Here is a 13716-nt window from a genome sequence, read left to right on the forward strand (position 1 = left end):
AAAATGAAAAATGTAGAGAGATGAAGAGAGAAAAAAGTAAGAAAGGGTAAAGTAGATGTGGAAAAATGTGTTTATTTTTACTAAAAAGAGAAATGACTCTATTACTATGAAACGGAGGAAGTATTTTTTGTCTAAAAAATAATGAGAAAAAATATAAATAAATAATGAAGAACTTCTATCCTAATCTAAAGTGCACGTTGGGTGAAAAGACCTTAATATCCTTTTTGGAGGGAAAATAGAAAGATGTAATGTCTTCTATCTAAAAACAATTTTTGAAGGCAAAAACAATTGGACAAATAATGGTCCAATAAAATGCTAGCTTCTTGAATAAGTTTTAAAACACATTTAAATAGAGCAATACCATTAATTATTTTTTATAATTAAGTTATTAAATTTATATATTAATTAGCCTTATATTTGGGTTTAAAATGTAATAGAAAATTTAATTTATTTTCCATTCATTTAAGTTAAAATTTAGATTTAATCCTTTATTGCAATACTTTTTCTCCGAATTAATTCACGAGCTAAACGAAAACACAAATATGTAACGATTACAATTTTCATCCTATATTTACTCAATTAAAGTTTTTAATTCTTATATTTTAATTCACCTCTAATTAATTAAATAATACTACTAAGTTTATAGATTAAATTACGGAATAAAATGAAATTATATATTTAAAAATTAAATATAACTTTTAAAGTTTGTATATCTTCTTAATATAAAGAGTAGTGTAAATTGTCATACTATTCAAAACAAACAAGATGCATAAAATATTATCGTTATTTTAACCGATAATTTACTTTTTATACATGTATGTGGCGGGAAGTAAGAAATTTATTCTTTCCAATACAAAAAAATCATTTAGTCTTTGACCATGTATATCAAGTTATGCTATGATCTGAAATTAAATGGAATAAATAAATAGTCAACTAAAGTGTGATTATTGGATAATAAAATTTTCTACCTTGACTTCTCAAAGAAGTTTTAAATTTATATGATATAAATCATTTCATATATTTAATGTGGATATATTTAATATTCTATATATATTTTTCAAATTAATTTTTTTTTAAATTAAGCTATTATATTTATATATTAATTTACCTTTTATTTGGATTAATGACTTGCATAGCACTAATAATAAACATCTTTACTCACACATATTTTCTTTATTTGTATATCTTATTCTAATTAACTCATACTATTTGATCATTAGTCACACTTCTTCTTTTTGTCATTAATTTTATTGTTTATACTCCATTCATTTAGAGTGAGATAAGATCATTACAATTATATTTTTTTAAATCTCCATATTGCCTTCGAATTCTTATTATTTTTTAATATTTATTATATTTTGTATGTATTATTTGATGTTTTTATGTCCCGTGCATAGTACGAGTGTTAATAGTAGTTTTATCAAGAAATAGTGGAGCTCGCCGGTCTCAAGGGCCCACCTTTGCATGGAAAGAAATAGTTATGTTTGAATAAATGCTGAAATAATTGTTGATAAAACATTTTATATTTGAATTTTTAACTTAAAATCAAGAAAAAGGAAGCTTACCGTTGGAATTGGACGGTCACTCGTATTTGAATCTCTCTTCTTCTACTCTTCTCAGTTCTCACTCTAGCTCAATCCGTAGCCCTAAATTTCTGCTGTTCAATCGCAATAATGAAGCTGAAGAAGCCTCTCAAGGATCTCAAGCTATCTGTCCCAGCTCAGAATTCCCCAATCTCTTCATTTTTGTACGTTTTCATACATTCTACATCATTTTCCCCTCTTTAACTGCTGTTTGATGTTAATGTTCGTTTCTCGATGCAGGACGGCGAGTGGGACCTTTCACGATGGAGATCTATTATTGAATCAAAAGGGGCTTCGCTTGATTTCTGATGAGAATGAATCACGGGTAATTATTTTCTTGTATTTAATTTCCTCCCAATTTCGAATCTAAAGGGTTGATTTTTGTGATGTGGAGTAAAGAAAACAAAATTACAAAATGTAATCTAGTTCGAAACCTATTCGAAAAATTGTTTAGTTCTTGACGGAAAAAATCGGCTTCTTTTCAGCTAAAAAGGATATTCTAGTTTATTGCTGATAATTAGTGGAAAGTTGAAATCAAAGCCACTTTTGTATTCCAAGAATAATAGCAAATCACTTCATGTAATGAGGGGATTGGATCGTCTTCATACCGATTTCTTTTGCTGTATTTTCTTCAAAAATAAATTGAAAATATAAACAGGATTGAATCGCGTGAGTTCTTGGAATGTGTATAACTTGTATAAGATTGCAGATGGCAGAAAAGTATAGCTAATTTGTTGCTGTACTTTCATAAATTGGTACTCCTATTATAAAGTTCCAAGTGTCAAACTTTATATCTTGTGAAAGTCGAGCTAACCTGACTTTGATTTTTCTTTGCCTGTGTTTGGGATAATAATTTAGCCATCAGAGATTAAGGAGCTTGATCTTCAATTCTCACTGGAAGACCTTGAGACCATCAAAGTCATAGGCAAGGGAAGTGGCGGTGTTGTTCAACTTGTTCGTCATAAATGGGTTGGGACGTTCTTTGCATTGAAGGTATGTATGGAATCATATACAGACACAAATCTGGATAACTAAGGACTGATGGCTCTAGCCTTCCCCTTTAACTTCTCCCCTTGTGATAAACGTAAATCTCTTGAATGCTGTCATGCTTAATCTTTCAATGCTGATAGATACTACTAGCTTAGCCATATTACTCCATTGTGAATATCCAATTGATTTTGCAGTTACAATGGAAAATCACTCAATTATGATCAGGTTACTTGTTATGATAAGAAAAATATATCTTATTTGATTAAATTATATTGGATCATAGTTGTGAAACTAATCGAAAAGGAATATCTCATCATTGTTGGACGAAAGAGAGCTAGTAAATTTCTACTCTGTTTCTCTTTTATCTAACTTTGGGCCCTTTCCTCAGTTTGCTTTAACTTTTATATAGCAAAATTGCGTAGTTGCTCCTTTTGTTGTCTTTGGTCTTTAGCATTTAACTGAGTAAGGTTTCCACAGGTTATCCAGATGACTATACAGGAGGAAATTCGGAAACAGATAGTTCAGGAGCTTAAAATAAACCAAGCATCTCAATGTCCATATGTTGTAGTTTGCTATCATTCATTCTATCACAATGGAGCTATATCTATTGTGTTTGAATACATGGATCGTGGATCATTAGTTGATGTAGTCAGGCAAGTTAAGACAATCCTTGAGCCGTACCTTGCTGTTCTCTGCAAACAGGTTGGTGTTTTCTTCTCGTCACTGTACGCCTTTGCGCTTGTTTCAGTTTTGATTGAAGTACATTTCTATTTCAGGTGTTACATGGCTTAGTGTACTTACATCATGAGAGACATGTTATTCATAGAGATATAAAGCCTTCAAATCTGCTTGTAAACCACAAAGGGGAAGTAAAACTTGCAGATTTTGGTGTTAGTGCGATGCTGGCAAGCTCTATGGGCCAACGAGACACATTTGTTGGAACATACAATTACATGGCTGTGAGTATAGATTGATCTCATTAAGCATCAAATGATAAAAATGTATCTACCTTTTTAGGTAAAGAACTTGGTTCCAGAGTTTTTTTTCTTATCAGAATCTTTTTTTAGCCTGAAAGGATTAGTGGGAGCACCTACGACTATAAAAGTGATATTTGGAGTCTGGGCATGGTTATTCTCGAGTGTGCTATCGGGCGTTTTCCTTATGCCAAATCTGAAGATCATCAAAGTGGCCCTAGCTTTTATGAGCTTCTACAGGCAATTGTAGGAACTCCACCACCTTCAGCTCCAGCAGATCAATTCTCTCCGGAATTCTGCTCTTTTATTTCTGCATGGTATTTTCCCGAAATCAAGTGTTGATACGTATATAATCCAAAAGTGTATTTAGTTTGAGTTCAGCATAAAGCATGTTTTTTTTACTTAGATTGATTTATTTTTAGCTCGTTTGACCATCTTCTTGCTCATTAGAAAACGTCTACCCAATCTTTTCATCCCCTAATCTTCTTGCTCATTAGAAAACGACTACCATCAAGATTGATCACTTGCTTCCATATTTATAATCTTGGTAGAACAGCTTCCATTTCCCAGTTAATTTTTTCGCTTTCTTACTCGTTGCATTGGCTTGCAATTGTGCAGCATACAGAAGGATCCTAGAGACAGATCTTCGGCTTTGGAGCTACTTGTAAGTTTGTGTTCAATAACTGCACCATATCTGTATGCATGGCTCATCTAACTTGGAACCTTGCACGTGCAGAGCCATCCTTTCATCAAGAAGTTTGAAGACAAGGATATTGATCTCGGCATTTTGGTTGGTAGCTTGGATCCACCCGTAAATTTTTCTAGATAATCAGCGTCTCTTGGTGTACTAACTTCATCAGCTCTGCAATGTTTCTTTGTAATGTGCCTTTATACTTGCTTTATACATACTTTGTTCCACATTCATGAAATTTTTTGAAGTGATGTTATATAGTTAAGGAATGGAGCTGTTATTGTGAAGCCAAGCCATAATAGCTTTACTGTATCCTAAAATAAACTTATTTTCGACATCCATAACAAAACGTAGTGTCTCAATAATTTATAAGTTGTTGGATAGAGGGATAAAAGAACACAATAAATTAAAAATTCATAAACATTTGTTTTGTACAAAAAACTATATTGTTTACTTGCTCTCTCGTCCATCAATTCAACCGATAGTATTCAACATTGTTTTAAGATTTCCTAAAAATATAGTATAAGTGATTTTATAAAAATATATTTATAAATTGGGATATTGGTGCCTAATATCATACAACTTTCAAAATGTTTGGGTTTTTTAATGAACTTTCAACTTGACATATAATATCACGAACTTTACATGAGTTTAACGGTCATTTTTCACAAGTAAATAATATCATGATATGAACTTTTTTTTCCGTAATTTCTCAACAACAATATCGAAAGCTTCAAGTTTTTCAATCTGTGAGGATAGTTTTTCTTGAAGCACACCCTACAAAATTATTCTGAATTTTGTAAAATACCTTAGTTGTTTTTATAAAAATTCTTATTCGTTTTATAGTAAATATCTTAACTTTTTATTTTAATAATTCAGAATACTTTATTAGAAAATATTTGTAGTGCCAAAAAGAAAAGCAAAGGCCCATACTCCCTTAGCCCATGTTGGGTATAATGAGTTTGATGGCCCAATTCAACAGAGGCTATGAAGTCTATTAAACAAGTAAGTGGAAAATCAAATAAGTGGAGTAATTGATAAATAAAAATATTTAAAAATTAATAATATTATTATATTTTGTTACATACTCAATATTTGTAGTAGGAGTAGTAGGAGTATCATCTAGTATCATCATCATTTCTATCGTCTTGAAAAAATTAAAAGTTTTAGACCATCGTGATTTTAATGCTCTTGATAAAACATGAAATTGGCAAATTATTGAGCCAAATTAAACTTAGACAACAATTAATGATTGGAATATATATGATGTATATTCGCGTTAAATGCGTTTCGATATTAAGTTCAAAATCTTTGCAAAAATATTTTGTAACAAGCATGATGAAATTTGAATATTCCACAATATATTTATAAAATCTGCGAAAGGCACGCGCTAAATGACGAGCGTGAGGGTAGACACTCCACACGACATTAGTAAAAGTGGACCCCATCTGGAAATCTATCAAACTCCTTTTTATATGTGGAATTCATTTCTTTTTTCCCAATTTATTTCCCCAGAATTTAGCAATCAAATTTCAATCTCAAGTCAAGGCCCCTTTCTCTCTCAAAAGTGCTGCGCTACAGCATATGTATTTGAATGTAAGAATAGAGTAGAGAGAGAAATAAGTGATTGACTGCGGTGAATGTAAGTCAGCTCTTAACCTGGCAAGAATCCATTTTTGTAGTCGACATAAATTAATCAATTCGAGGAAAAGAGATTCTGAGAATTTGTAGTTTTCTGATTTTTATATAGCTGTGTTTTGCTTCTACTGTGAAAGTCGCACTCAAAATCGTCACATAATTACATTGGACTTTGTTGTTTGTTTGGACTTTGGAGTTTTCACACAACCGAAAAGGTTGTCTTTTTATGAGTACTATTTTCAACATATTCCGCAGCCAATATTACAGAATAGGGAAAAGGGCCTTTTAAAAGAGGTGTTTGATTAGAAAAGGGGGCTATATAGATTTGATTGAGAGAGAGATTTTATTTTCATGCCACTTTACTACTGTATATATTTTGCTGAGATAGTGAAAAACCTAGAATGTTCAACTTCATTAGAAAGATTTTGGTTTTTGAAGGAGTTTTGATCTTTATGAGAGAGAGTTTGTTGTGTGTAAGGAAGCTCCGTTGTCATCTACCAACCTCGTTTAGGTGTTCTTAAATTTTCTGGGGTTTTGGTTGGTGAATAAGTCCATGTATTGAGTAGCCAAATTCAATAGAATTTTGGTGTATTGTAATAACTATTTACAGCTCATAAACTCATTTATGGAGGATGGCTTCTGCACGCTCAACTAGAAAGATGAGAGAAGGGGCATTTTGCTAGTTTATTTGAAAGACTAGTGGAGTAGTAGTTTGGAGTAGTGAATTCTATCTTCCACCTTCTTAGATGAACAGCTTTGGGGGATTTCCTAGTAAAAGTAGAAGCCTTGTTAGTGAGGCTAGCGGTGGAGAGAAAATGGTTGCTGATGGCTTTTCTTCATACAATAATATTGCTATGTCTCTCCAATCATCTTATTCTCAACCTTTGTTTACCACTCCTCCCCTCTCTATTGCCATTGTATGCATTCTTCTCTCTAACTGTTTCTCTCTCTGTGTGTGTGAATCAATTTTTGGTCTATGATTCATGTTGTTCTATGTATTATTCTCTACCTTTGTTTACCACTCTTCTCTCTCATTGTGTTTGTGCTTGTGTGAATCAGTTTTTGGCTCTAGGATTTATGTTTTTCTATAGTTTGAGATGCTTATCAACTCTATTGTTGTTATTGATGTGATATGGTTATGTTTTTTTGTTGAGGCAGCCCAAGATGGAGAATCTTGGGGAGATGGGCTTGTTAAGAGGAAGTCATAATAGTAGTTTAATCGGTAGATTGAGGGAGGATGAGCTCGAGAGCGAAGGTGGATCGGGAGATGACGACAATGCCACTCGTAATAAATCATCCAAAAAGAAAAAATACCATAGGCACACTCCATTCCAAATTCAAGAGCTCGAAGCGTAAGCTTAGATCCCTTTTCTCCCTATAAATCGGTTGTCTAGTTTGACATGTATATCAACTTGATGATGTGAAGTGCTATTAATTTCTGAATTTTTGTGCATTATAGTTCTTTCAAGGATAATCCGCATCCGGATGAGAAGTCAAGATTAGAACTTGGGAAGAGACTAGGCTTGGATGCTAAGCAAGTCAAATTTTGGTTTCAGAATAGAAGAACCCAAATGAAGGTAAGTTGCCAATGTAGTACTTATGTCACACTTAACGCATTTGTTTTTTTTATCGAATTGCTTAGCTAGTGACGTGCATTACTGATTTAACTGTGATGATCAAGACTCAATTAGAGCGCCATGAGAATTCGATTCTGAAGCACGAGAATGACAAGCTCCGAATCGAGAACATTACCATGAGAGAAGCCATGAGGAACCCAATGTGTGAGAATTGTGGCAGTCCGGCCATTCTCGGAGACGTACCTGTTGAGCAGCATCATCTTATGATTGAGAATGCGAGGCTGAAGGACGAACTCGCTCGACTACACCACCTAGGAGGCAAGTTCTTGGGCAGGAGTAATGGTTCCATGCCACCATTCACGAGCAACTCAAGTTTGGATCTCTCGGTCGGAAGAAATGGATTTACTGGGCTGAACTCTTTGGATCATGGGATTCCTTTGGGACTTGATTTTGGCAATAGGATGTCAAATTCCTTTCCTGCTATGCCACCAAATGGGAACATGATCAACTTCAGCGATAAATCCTTGTTTCTAGAGCTTGCGATGGCGGGAGTTGATGAGCTGATAAAGTTAGCCCAGCTCGATAGCCCTCTTTGGTTTCGGAGTTTGGAGGGAGATGGAGAATCTTTGAATCTTGAGGAGTATACAAAGATGTTTTCTCCTTGTATTGGTGTAAAGCCTAGTGATTTTGCAACTGAAGCGACACGAGCTACTTGTAACGTTATGATCAACAGCACGCAACTCGTGGAGGCGTTGATGGACACGGTAATTTCTTTTATATTAAAAGGATTTATTACTTAATATCAATACCCGACGTTAAAATTATCATTAAATATTATTTCTACCTATATTGAAAGTCATATTTGTGTGTGCTTACTATGTGCAGAAGCAATTGACAGAATTGTTCCCATGGAACATCGGAAGTGCCTCGATTCTTGACATAATTTCTCCCGGGATAGCCGGAAGTAAAAATGGAATGCTGCAACTGGTTTGTTGTTCTTACTTCTCCACCACTTTCCAGCAAAACAAATCAGAAAATTATAGATAAAAATTCGTTTGTTTTCAGATGCAAGCCGAGTTCCAAATTCCTTCGCCTCTGGTTCCTATCCGTCCAGTGAAGTTCATCCGTTTCTGCAAGCAGCATGGAGAGGACGCGTGGGCTGTGGCTGACGTCTCTGTCGATACATTACTACATGGTATAACTGGAAATGTCCACGTCAGTTGCCGCAGGCTCCCTTCAGGTTGCATCGTACGAGATATGGCGAATGGCTATTCGAAGGTAGTTGATTTTATGGACTTCTGTTCATAATGGTTTTAGTAATTGGACTACAACCTTCTCCTATCAGTGTATAAGTCTCTGAGCCTCTTCTCCTATCACCAATTGGTTTTAGGATGAAAGCCTATGGATTTCTATCGTGTTATACCATATTATGTTGCTTATACTGCTGATTTAGGTTACGTGGATTGAGCACACTGAGTATGACGAGAACGTTGCGCATCCTCTGTACCGACCATTACTCAGGTCCGGAATCGCCTTTGGCGCGCAGAAGTGGTCATCCAATCTGCGTAGGCAATGTGAACTATTTGCTTCCCTCGCGTCGTCTGCTGCCTTTGGTGTCGATCATTCAGGTATGGATTCGATATGTTTTACGAGTGAATGAGAAGCGGATGATCGTATCTCACACTGTCATTGCAGCACTTTCTCCTAGTGGCAAAAGGAGTATCGTGAAGCTGGCTCAACGAATGACTCGTGGATTCTGTTCTGGGATTTGTTCGACTGTAGACGAGTGGGAGGTGGTCCAGGATGCCGACAACACCAAGCTCATGACAAGGAAGAGCTCTGGCAACAGCGGTGCGCCACCTGGCGTGATCTTGAGTGCTTCAACGACCGTGTGGATGCCCGTATCGCCTCAGCATTTGCTCGACTTCTTACAGGATGAGAAAACCAGGAGCCACTGGGACGTCCTGTCGCAAGATGGCCCGATGCAATCCATGCTTCGTTTCTCCAAGGGCCGGGATCTCAACAACAACATCAGCCTTCTGCGAGCTAGCGTGAGTTTTCCCTGAACGAACCGTACATGCATCGTGCGTTGCCATCCGTTTCGTTTCTGATTCATGTAGTCTCGTATAATACGTGCAGGCTGACGCGAACCAGAGCGACGTGCTGATCTTGCAAGAAACGTGCGGGGATGCGTTGGGAGCCGTGGTGGTTCATGCTGCTGTTCCAGCTGCGGAAATGGATGTGGTAATGAACGGCGGGGACTCTCGTGCAGTGCCCGTCCTGCCGTCCGGATTTGCGATATTTCCGGATTGTTTCCCGGAGGGCGGTGGCAACGAGAGGGGAGGATCGTTGTTGAGCATCGGGTTCCAGATACTGGTGAGCAACCTGCCAGAGGCGCGGCTGACAATGGAGTCAGTGAACACGGTGAAGTCGCTCATTGGTCGGACGCACCGGGGTATAAAAGGCGGGCTCGGGTGCAACTGATTCGGTGGGCAGTAATGTGATCAGTTTGAGTCAAGAACGAACCTTTTGGTGAAGATTTTGGGTCTTTGAAGACGGGTTGTGGTTCGGGTATTGACTCAACAGCTTGTGTTTGTGTGTGTTTTGTTTGGCTACAATTTTATTTCAGTTTTTATTTTCTCACAATGTAGCTAACTCTCTGTCTATCATAAATTTGTGCATATTACTTTGAATTATCTGTGTTTGATTCAACTTGAAAGAACTTGTTTGATTGAGTTGAATGTGATATTATCATGAGATATCAGTGTGCTAATATTTGTAATTGAAGAACAGATTTTTATGTGAATCACAAAATTCAAAAGATTCAATTTTGTTACAACCCAAGTAGAGGAGAAACCGAATAAAATGACCCCAATAAAGACAACCACTAATGTCAAAATTTCAGTAATAAACTAACGAGAGGGAGAGAGGTGGATAAAAAAAGTATGCATAATTACATATCATCACCACTCATGCTTTCTAAAAGCAACACAAATTTGTGCTCCCAATAACAATAATGGACCAATGGACCAACCAACATAATCCCATCATTTGTTTTTAAACATTCAAGAATGCACTTTTACATCTACAGTTACCAATCTTGTGACATTTTCTGTGTTTTGCCTGAAGATAATATCTTCACTTCTGAAACTACAGTACTTTAGTTTTTCTTTCACAAAAGTTGGTCTCAGGGCATCAGCAATGGCGCCCGTCCCGGCGGACGTCCGCCATTGTGCAAGGTCTCGACGGATACGGACACCGGAGTTCCGCGGCGTTCCGCGGACGTCCGTCATTGCGGAGACACGACGGACGTCCGTGCGGACGTACCGATTTTTTAATTTTTTTTTGTTTAAAAGTCTATATATACGGCTCGTTGAACTTCATTTCATTCGCACCACTTGTTTTAACAAGTTTCTCTCTCTTTAAATTTCTTTTATATATCCGTAATAGCTGGTAGTGGTAGTGGTCTTGGTGGGCATTATGAACACATGATGCGGTTGATTCATGCACGTGTGTGGGAGGCAGCGGATAGGGAGGAACAAGCGGCCTTGGAGCCGACGGTACCTCGACCCATCCATCGTCGATCTATAGTACCTCGGGACCACCTCGCTGCACACTGTCGGTTGTACGAGGATTACTTCACTCCAGAGCCACGATATGGGGAGAACATGTTCCGACGGCGTTTTAGAATGCATCGTCCGCTCTTTCTGCGTATCGTGGGCGCTTTAGAGCGTCGATACGGGTATTTCAGGGTGCGGGAGGATGCGGCTGGTAAACCCGGCCACACGCCGATTCAGAAGTGCACTGCCGCAATCAGGCAGTTGTCATACGGAGGCGCGGCCGACATGTTCGACGAGTACCTCTACATCGGCGAGACGACTGCCCGCGAGGGAAAAGATGACACGTATAAACCGAGAAACAATAAGAGTTTTGAATGGGTAGAAGCAACAAAGACAAGCCAAACAGTGATAGCATTGAAATGAGGGGACCACACTAGACAACAGTCAACAACACATACAAATCTTGTACAAATTGCATCTACTTACAAGATCACCAGAAACCTTAAAACACATCAAAGAAGTTGGCGGGGACCAATTAATAGTTCCCAAAACCTTGTCAAAAGGGTTTTATTTTTTTTGTATGCATAGAAAATAACAAACCTTTACAATTATTGATCCATGTTGTTTTATTGGTTGGTTGATTTAGGTTCATCTTCTTCTGCAGGCAGTCTCTCTTTGTGCATTGAAATAGACAGCAGCAACTGGCAGCCCCAAGCCATTCTCTTCTGCAAATCCCCTTGTGTTGAAGTAATCTCTCGAAGCCGGTGGCCTCACGGTCTGTCTGCATCTCTGCTTGAACAACAGGAACACGTAACGATGGATGCCAATCACCGGCTTCGGAACCTCATAGCCCAAAATCTCCCTTCCTGCCACAAAATCATTAATCTTTAAAAATGCAATCTTTTTTGATAAATTTATGCTATGCAACAAATGAGACTCATACCAAAAGACGCATCAGTGGTGCCTGGGATGTCTGTAACTATCCTGAAAATAAAAATGAAATCATAAGATTTAAGTTTGATCAAAGTTGATGAATAAATGTGACACAAACCAGTGGAGATGCTCCCTCATGTATGGATCACTAGGGCCAGGAACATCAGGATCAGTCATGACCTACAAAAAGCCATTTATAAAAATGTGTGACAAAACCACACAACACAACACAACACAACACAACACAACACAACACAACACAACACAACACACAGAGAGAGCAAGAGAGATAGCTAGAATACATACAAGAGTGTAAGCAGCCCTCATGTCTTCTCCACCAATATCAACCCGTGGTTTCGACACAATGACAGAGGGCATGAGCTCATGGCCATTGCAGACTTGCTTGTTGCTGTTGTATGTCACAACCAGCTTCACACACGGTACGAAGCTGTCCACAACTTCCCCCACAACCCGGCCTACGGACAGCGAATCTAGCATCCTCGACATTGTGCAAGAACTCACTCAGAATGCTGCTATATAAGCTTGTTCTTGTTTTTTCTTTGTATTGTGAGAGATGTTGAAGTTGTGAGGGTGCATTTTATAGTGGGGTGGAGGGTTAGGATTTGAAGCTGAAGAGATTCTTAGGAATCTCTTGCATGCAAACAATAGTTGTTTGATAGAACTTTGCTACTAAGATGCCAATTCATCAACTTTTGGGAGATGGAATAGAGCATTGTTTCTTCCAGAACTCTAAGATATTTAATTCAATTGATTGAAAAAAAACTATCTTTATGAAACCCTTTAGTCCATCAACAATTTGTGACACTAGAGATTGCTAAGGTATTACTCAAACTCAATGTGACAAAATCTTGATTTTTAGTTGTCCAACCATTGATTTGTTGCAAGTGCTTTTTGACCTTGTATGATAGTAATTGGGAGTTTGCCATTTCCCAAGCAATCTAGTAGCAATAAAATACAAAATGTCATGGTGTGATTGGCTGGAGGGGAATTTGGAATATAACTTTTGTCACTATAATATGATATCTTGAGCAAATGGGAATACAACTTTTGAGGTGCTTCTCTAACTACAATACACATGAGAAGGGAAAAATTAAATTAAAGGGATCATAAGTGTCTTATCCTTGGAAGGATGCTTTGCCATAAATGGAATGACTAAACATTTTGTGGAAATTCTTTGATCAATTAAATAGCATGTGGTTGTCAATCATGTGTGGTTTCCTCTTGTGGAGCTATGCATTGTTATTTTATTCTTGTAAAAAGTATGTCTTGATGTGTTCTGGAACCGACCCTTTGGATTATTTTGTTATATGCTTCTTTAGGTAGTACTATATTATACTCCTATTTTTTGCATAGATTAAACATAAATGTGCAATTCATTGATCAGGCAAAATTTTTTGAGACGTTATTGATAATACCTAAACTCAAATATTGGGAAAATTATAGGGGGCTCTTGTGTCTTATATTTGGACGTGTTTTTTGTTTACAAACAAACGAATTTTCAGCGTTTTCTAGTGCTTCATCTGAACTTTTTCTTTTGATTCAATTACACGAACCTAGTGCTTTTCTAATTCGTTTCCCTTACAAGCCATTTAGATCAAATTAAAATCAATCAAGGATATACACAACAACATGTCATTTTGATATGAATTAATTGACCGACACGGAATTTTTTTCTTTTTTTAAATACTGAATTTGCATTTAAAAAGATGCTGGAAAAACAAAAAATGCTGAAAGTTAGTACATTTAAGT

The 13716-nt window shown here is 36.9% G+C and overlaps 3 protein-coding genes across 6 annotated transcripts; 2 read left to right on the top strand and 1 right to left on the bottom strand.

The window, feature by feature from the left end:
* The first annotated feature begins 1566 nt into the window (after window positions 1–1566).
* Window positions 1567–4511, top strand: LOC121780890 (mitogen-activated protein kinase kinase 6-like). 3 transcript variants are annotated; one of them, XM_042178540.1, is made up of 8 exons: window positions 1567–1747; window positions 1824–1908; window positions 2442–2576; window positions 3051–3275; window positions 3350–3532; window positions 3641–3864; window positions 4166–4211; window positions 4284–4511. In XM_042178540.1, the coding sequence occupies exons 1-8, from the start codon at window positions 1674–1676 to the stop codon at window positions 4374–4376; spliced, it is 1065 nt and encodes a 354-aa protein (XP_042034474.1). In that variant the 5' UTR covers window positions 1567–1673; the 3' UTR covers window positions 4377–4511. The 3 variants fall into 3 exon arrangements, with proteins under 3 accessions (XP_042034474.1, XP_042034476.1, XP_042034475.1); XM_042178542.1 differs by lacking the exon at window positions 3350–3532; XM_042178541.1 differs by lacking the exon at window positions 2442–2576.
* Window positions 4512–5749: 1238 nt separating this feature from the next.
* LOC121781140 (homeobox-leucine zipper protein ANTHOCYANINLESS 2-like) lies at window positions 5750–10146 on the top strand. Of its 2 annotated transcripts, none has more exons than XM_042178840.1 (9): window positions 5750–5880; window positions 7035–7228; window positions 7336–7453; window positions 7558–8217; window positions 8339–8440; window positions 8519–8731; window positions 8907–9081; window positions 9149–9504; window positions 9593–10146. In XM_042178840.1, exons 2-9 carry the CDS (start codon window positions 7041–7043, stop codon window positions 9935–9937), a joined length of 2157 nt encoding a protein of 718 aa, XP_042034774.1. In that variant the 5' UTR covers window positions 5750–5880; window positions 7035–7040; the 3' UTR covers window positions 9938–10146. The 2 variants fall into 2 exon arrangements, with proteins under 2 accessions (XP_042034774.1, XP_042034773.1); XM_042178839.1 differs by lacking the exon at window positions 5750–5880 and adding an exon at window positions 6047–6793.
* Window positions 10147–11496: 1350 nt separating this feature from the next.
* LOC121781259 (CEN-like protein 1) lies at window positions 11497–12491 on the bottom strand. Its single transcript, XM_042179002.1, has 4 exons — window positions 12253–12491; window positions 12065–12126; window positions 11957–11997; window positions 11497–11879 (listed from the first exon to the last, which is right to left on the bottom strand). Exons 1-4 carry the CDS (start codon window positions 12451–12453, stop codon window positions 11662–11664), a joined length of 522 nt encoding a protein of 173 aa, XP_042034936.1. The 5' UTR covers window positions 12454–12491; the 3' UTR covers window positions 11497–11661.
* Window positions 12492–13716: the final 1225 nt, after the last annotated feature.

The sequence above is a fragment of the Salvia splendens genome, chromosome 20 (genome assembly GCF_004379255.2).
Source record: "Salvia splendens isolate huo1 chromosome 20, SspV2, whole genome shotgun sequence".
NCBI classification, from domain to species: Eukaryota; Viridiplantae; Streptophyta; class Magnoliopsida; order Lamiales; family Lamiaceae; genus Salvia; species Salvia splendens.

Bases quoted from the DNA above. Each gene is read 5' to 3' on its own strand.
- LOC121780890 (XM_042178540.1), top strand. From the start codon at position 1,674: ATGAAGCTGAAGAAGCCTCTCAAGGATCTCAAGCTATCTGTCCCAGCT. The intron at 1,748-1,823 runs GTACGTTTTCAT...TTCTCGATGCAG, and splicing joins TCCCCAATCTCTTCATTTTT to GACGGCGAGTGGGACCTTTC. The intron at 4,212-4,283 runs GTAAGTTTGTGT...TTGCACGTGCAG, and splicing joins CTTCGGCTTTGGAGCTACTT to AGCCATCCTTTCATCAAGAA.
- LOC121781140 (XM_042178839.1), top strand. From the start codon at position 6,623: ATGAACAGCTTTGGGGGATTTCCTAGTAAAAGTAGAAGCCTTGTTAGT. The intron at 7,454-7,557 runs GTAAGTTGCCAA...GTGATGATCAAG, and splicing joins ATAGAAGAACCCAAATGAAG to ACTCAATTAGAGCGCCATGA. The intron at 8,732-8,906 runs GTAGTTGATTTT...CTGCTGATTTAG, and splicing joins TGGCGAATGGCTATTCGAAG to GTTACGTGGATTGAGCACAC.
- LOC121781259 (XM_042179002.1), bottom strand. From the start codon at position 12,453: ATGTCGAGGATGCTAGATTCGCTGTCCGTAGGCCGGGTTGTGGGGGAA. The intron at 12,127-12,252 runs GTATGTATTCTA...GGCTTTTTGTAG, and splicing joins TGAGGGCTGCTTACACTCTT to GTCATGACTGATCCTGATGT. The intron at 11,880-11,956 runs GTATGAGTCTCA...ATTTTGTGGCAG, and splicing joins CACCACTGATGCGTCTTTTG to GAAGGGAGATTTTGGGCTAT.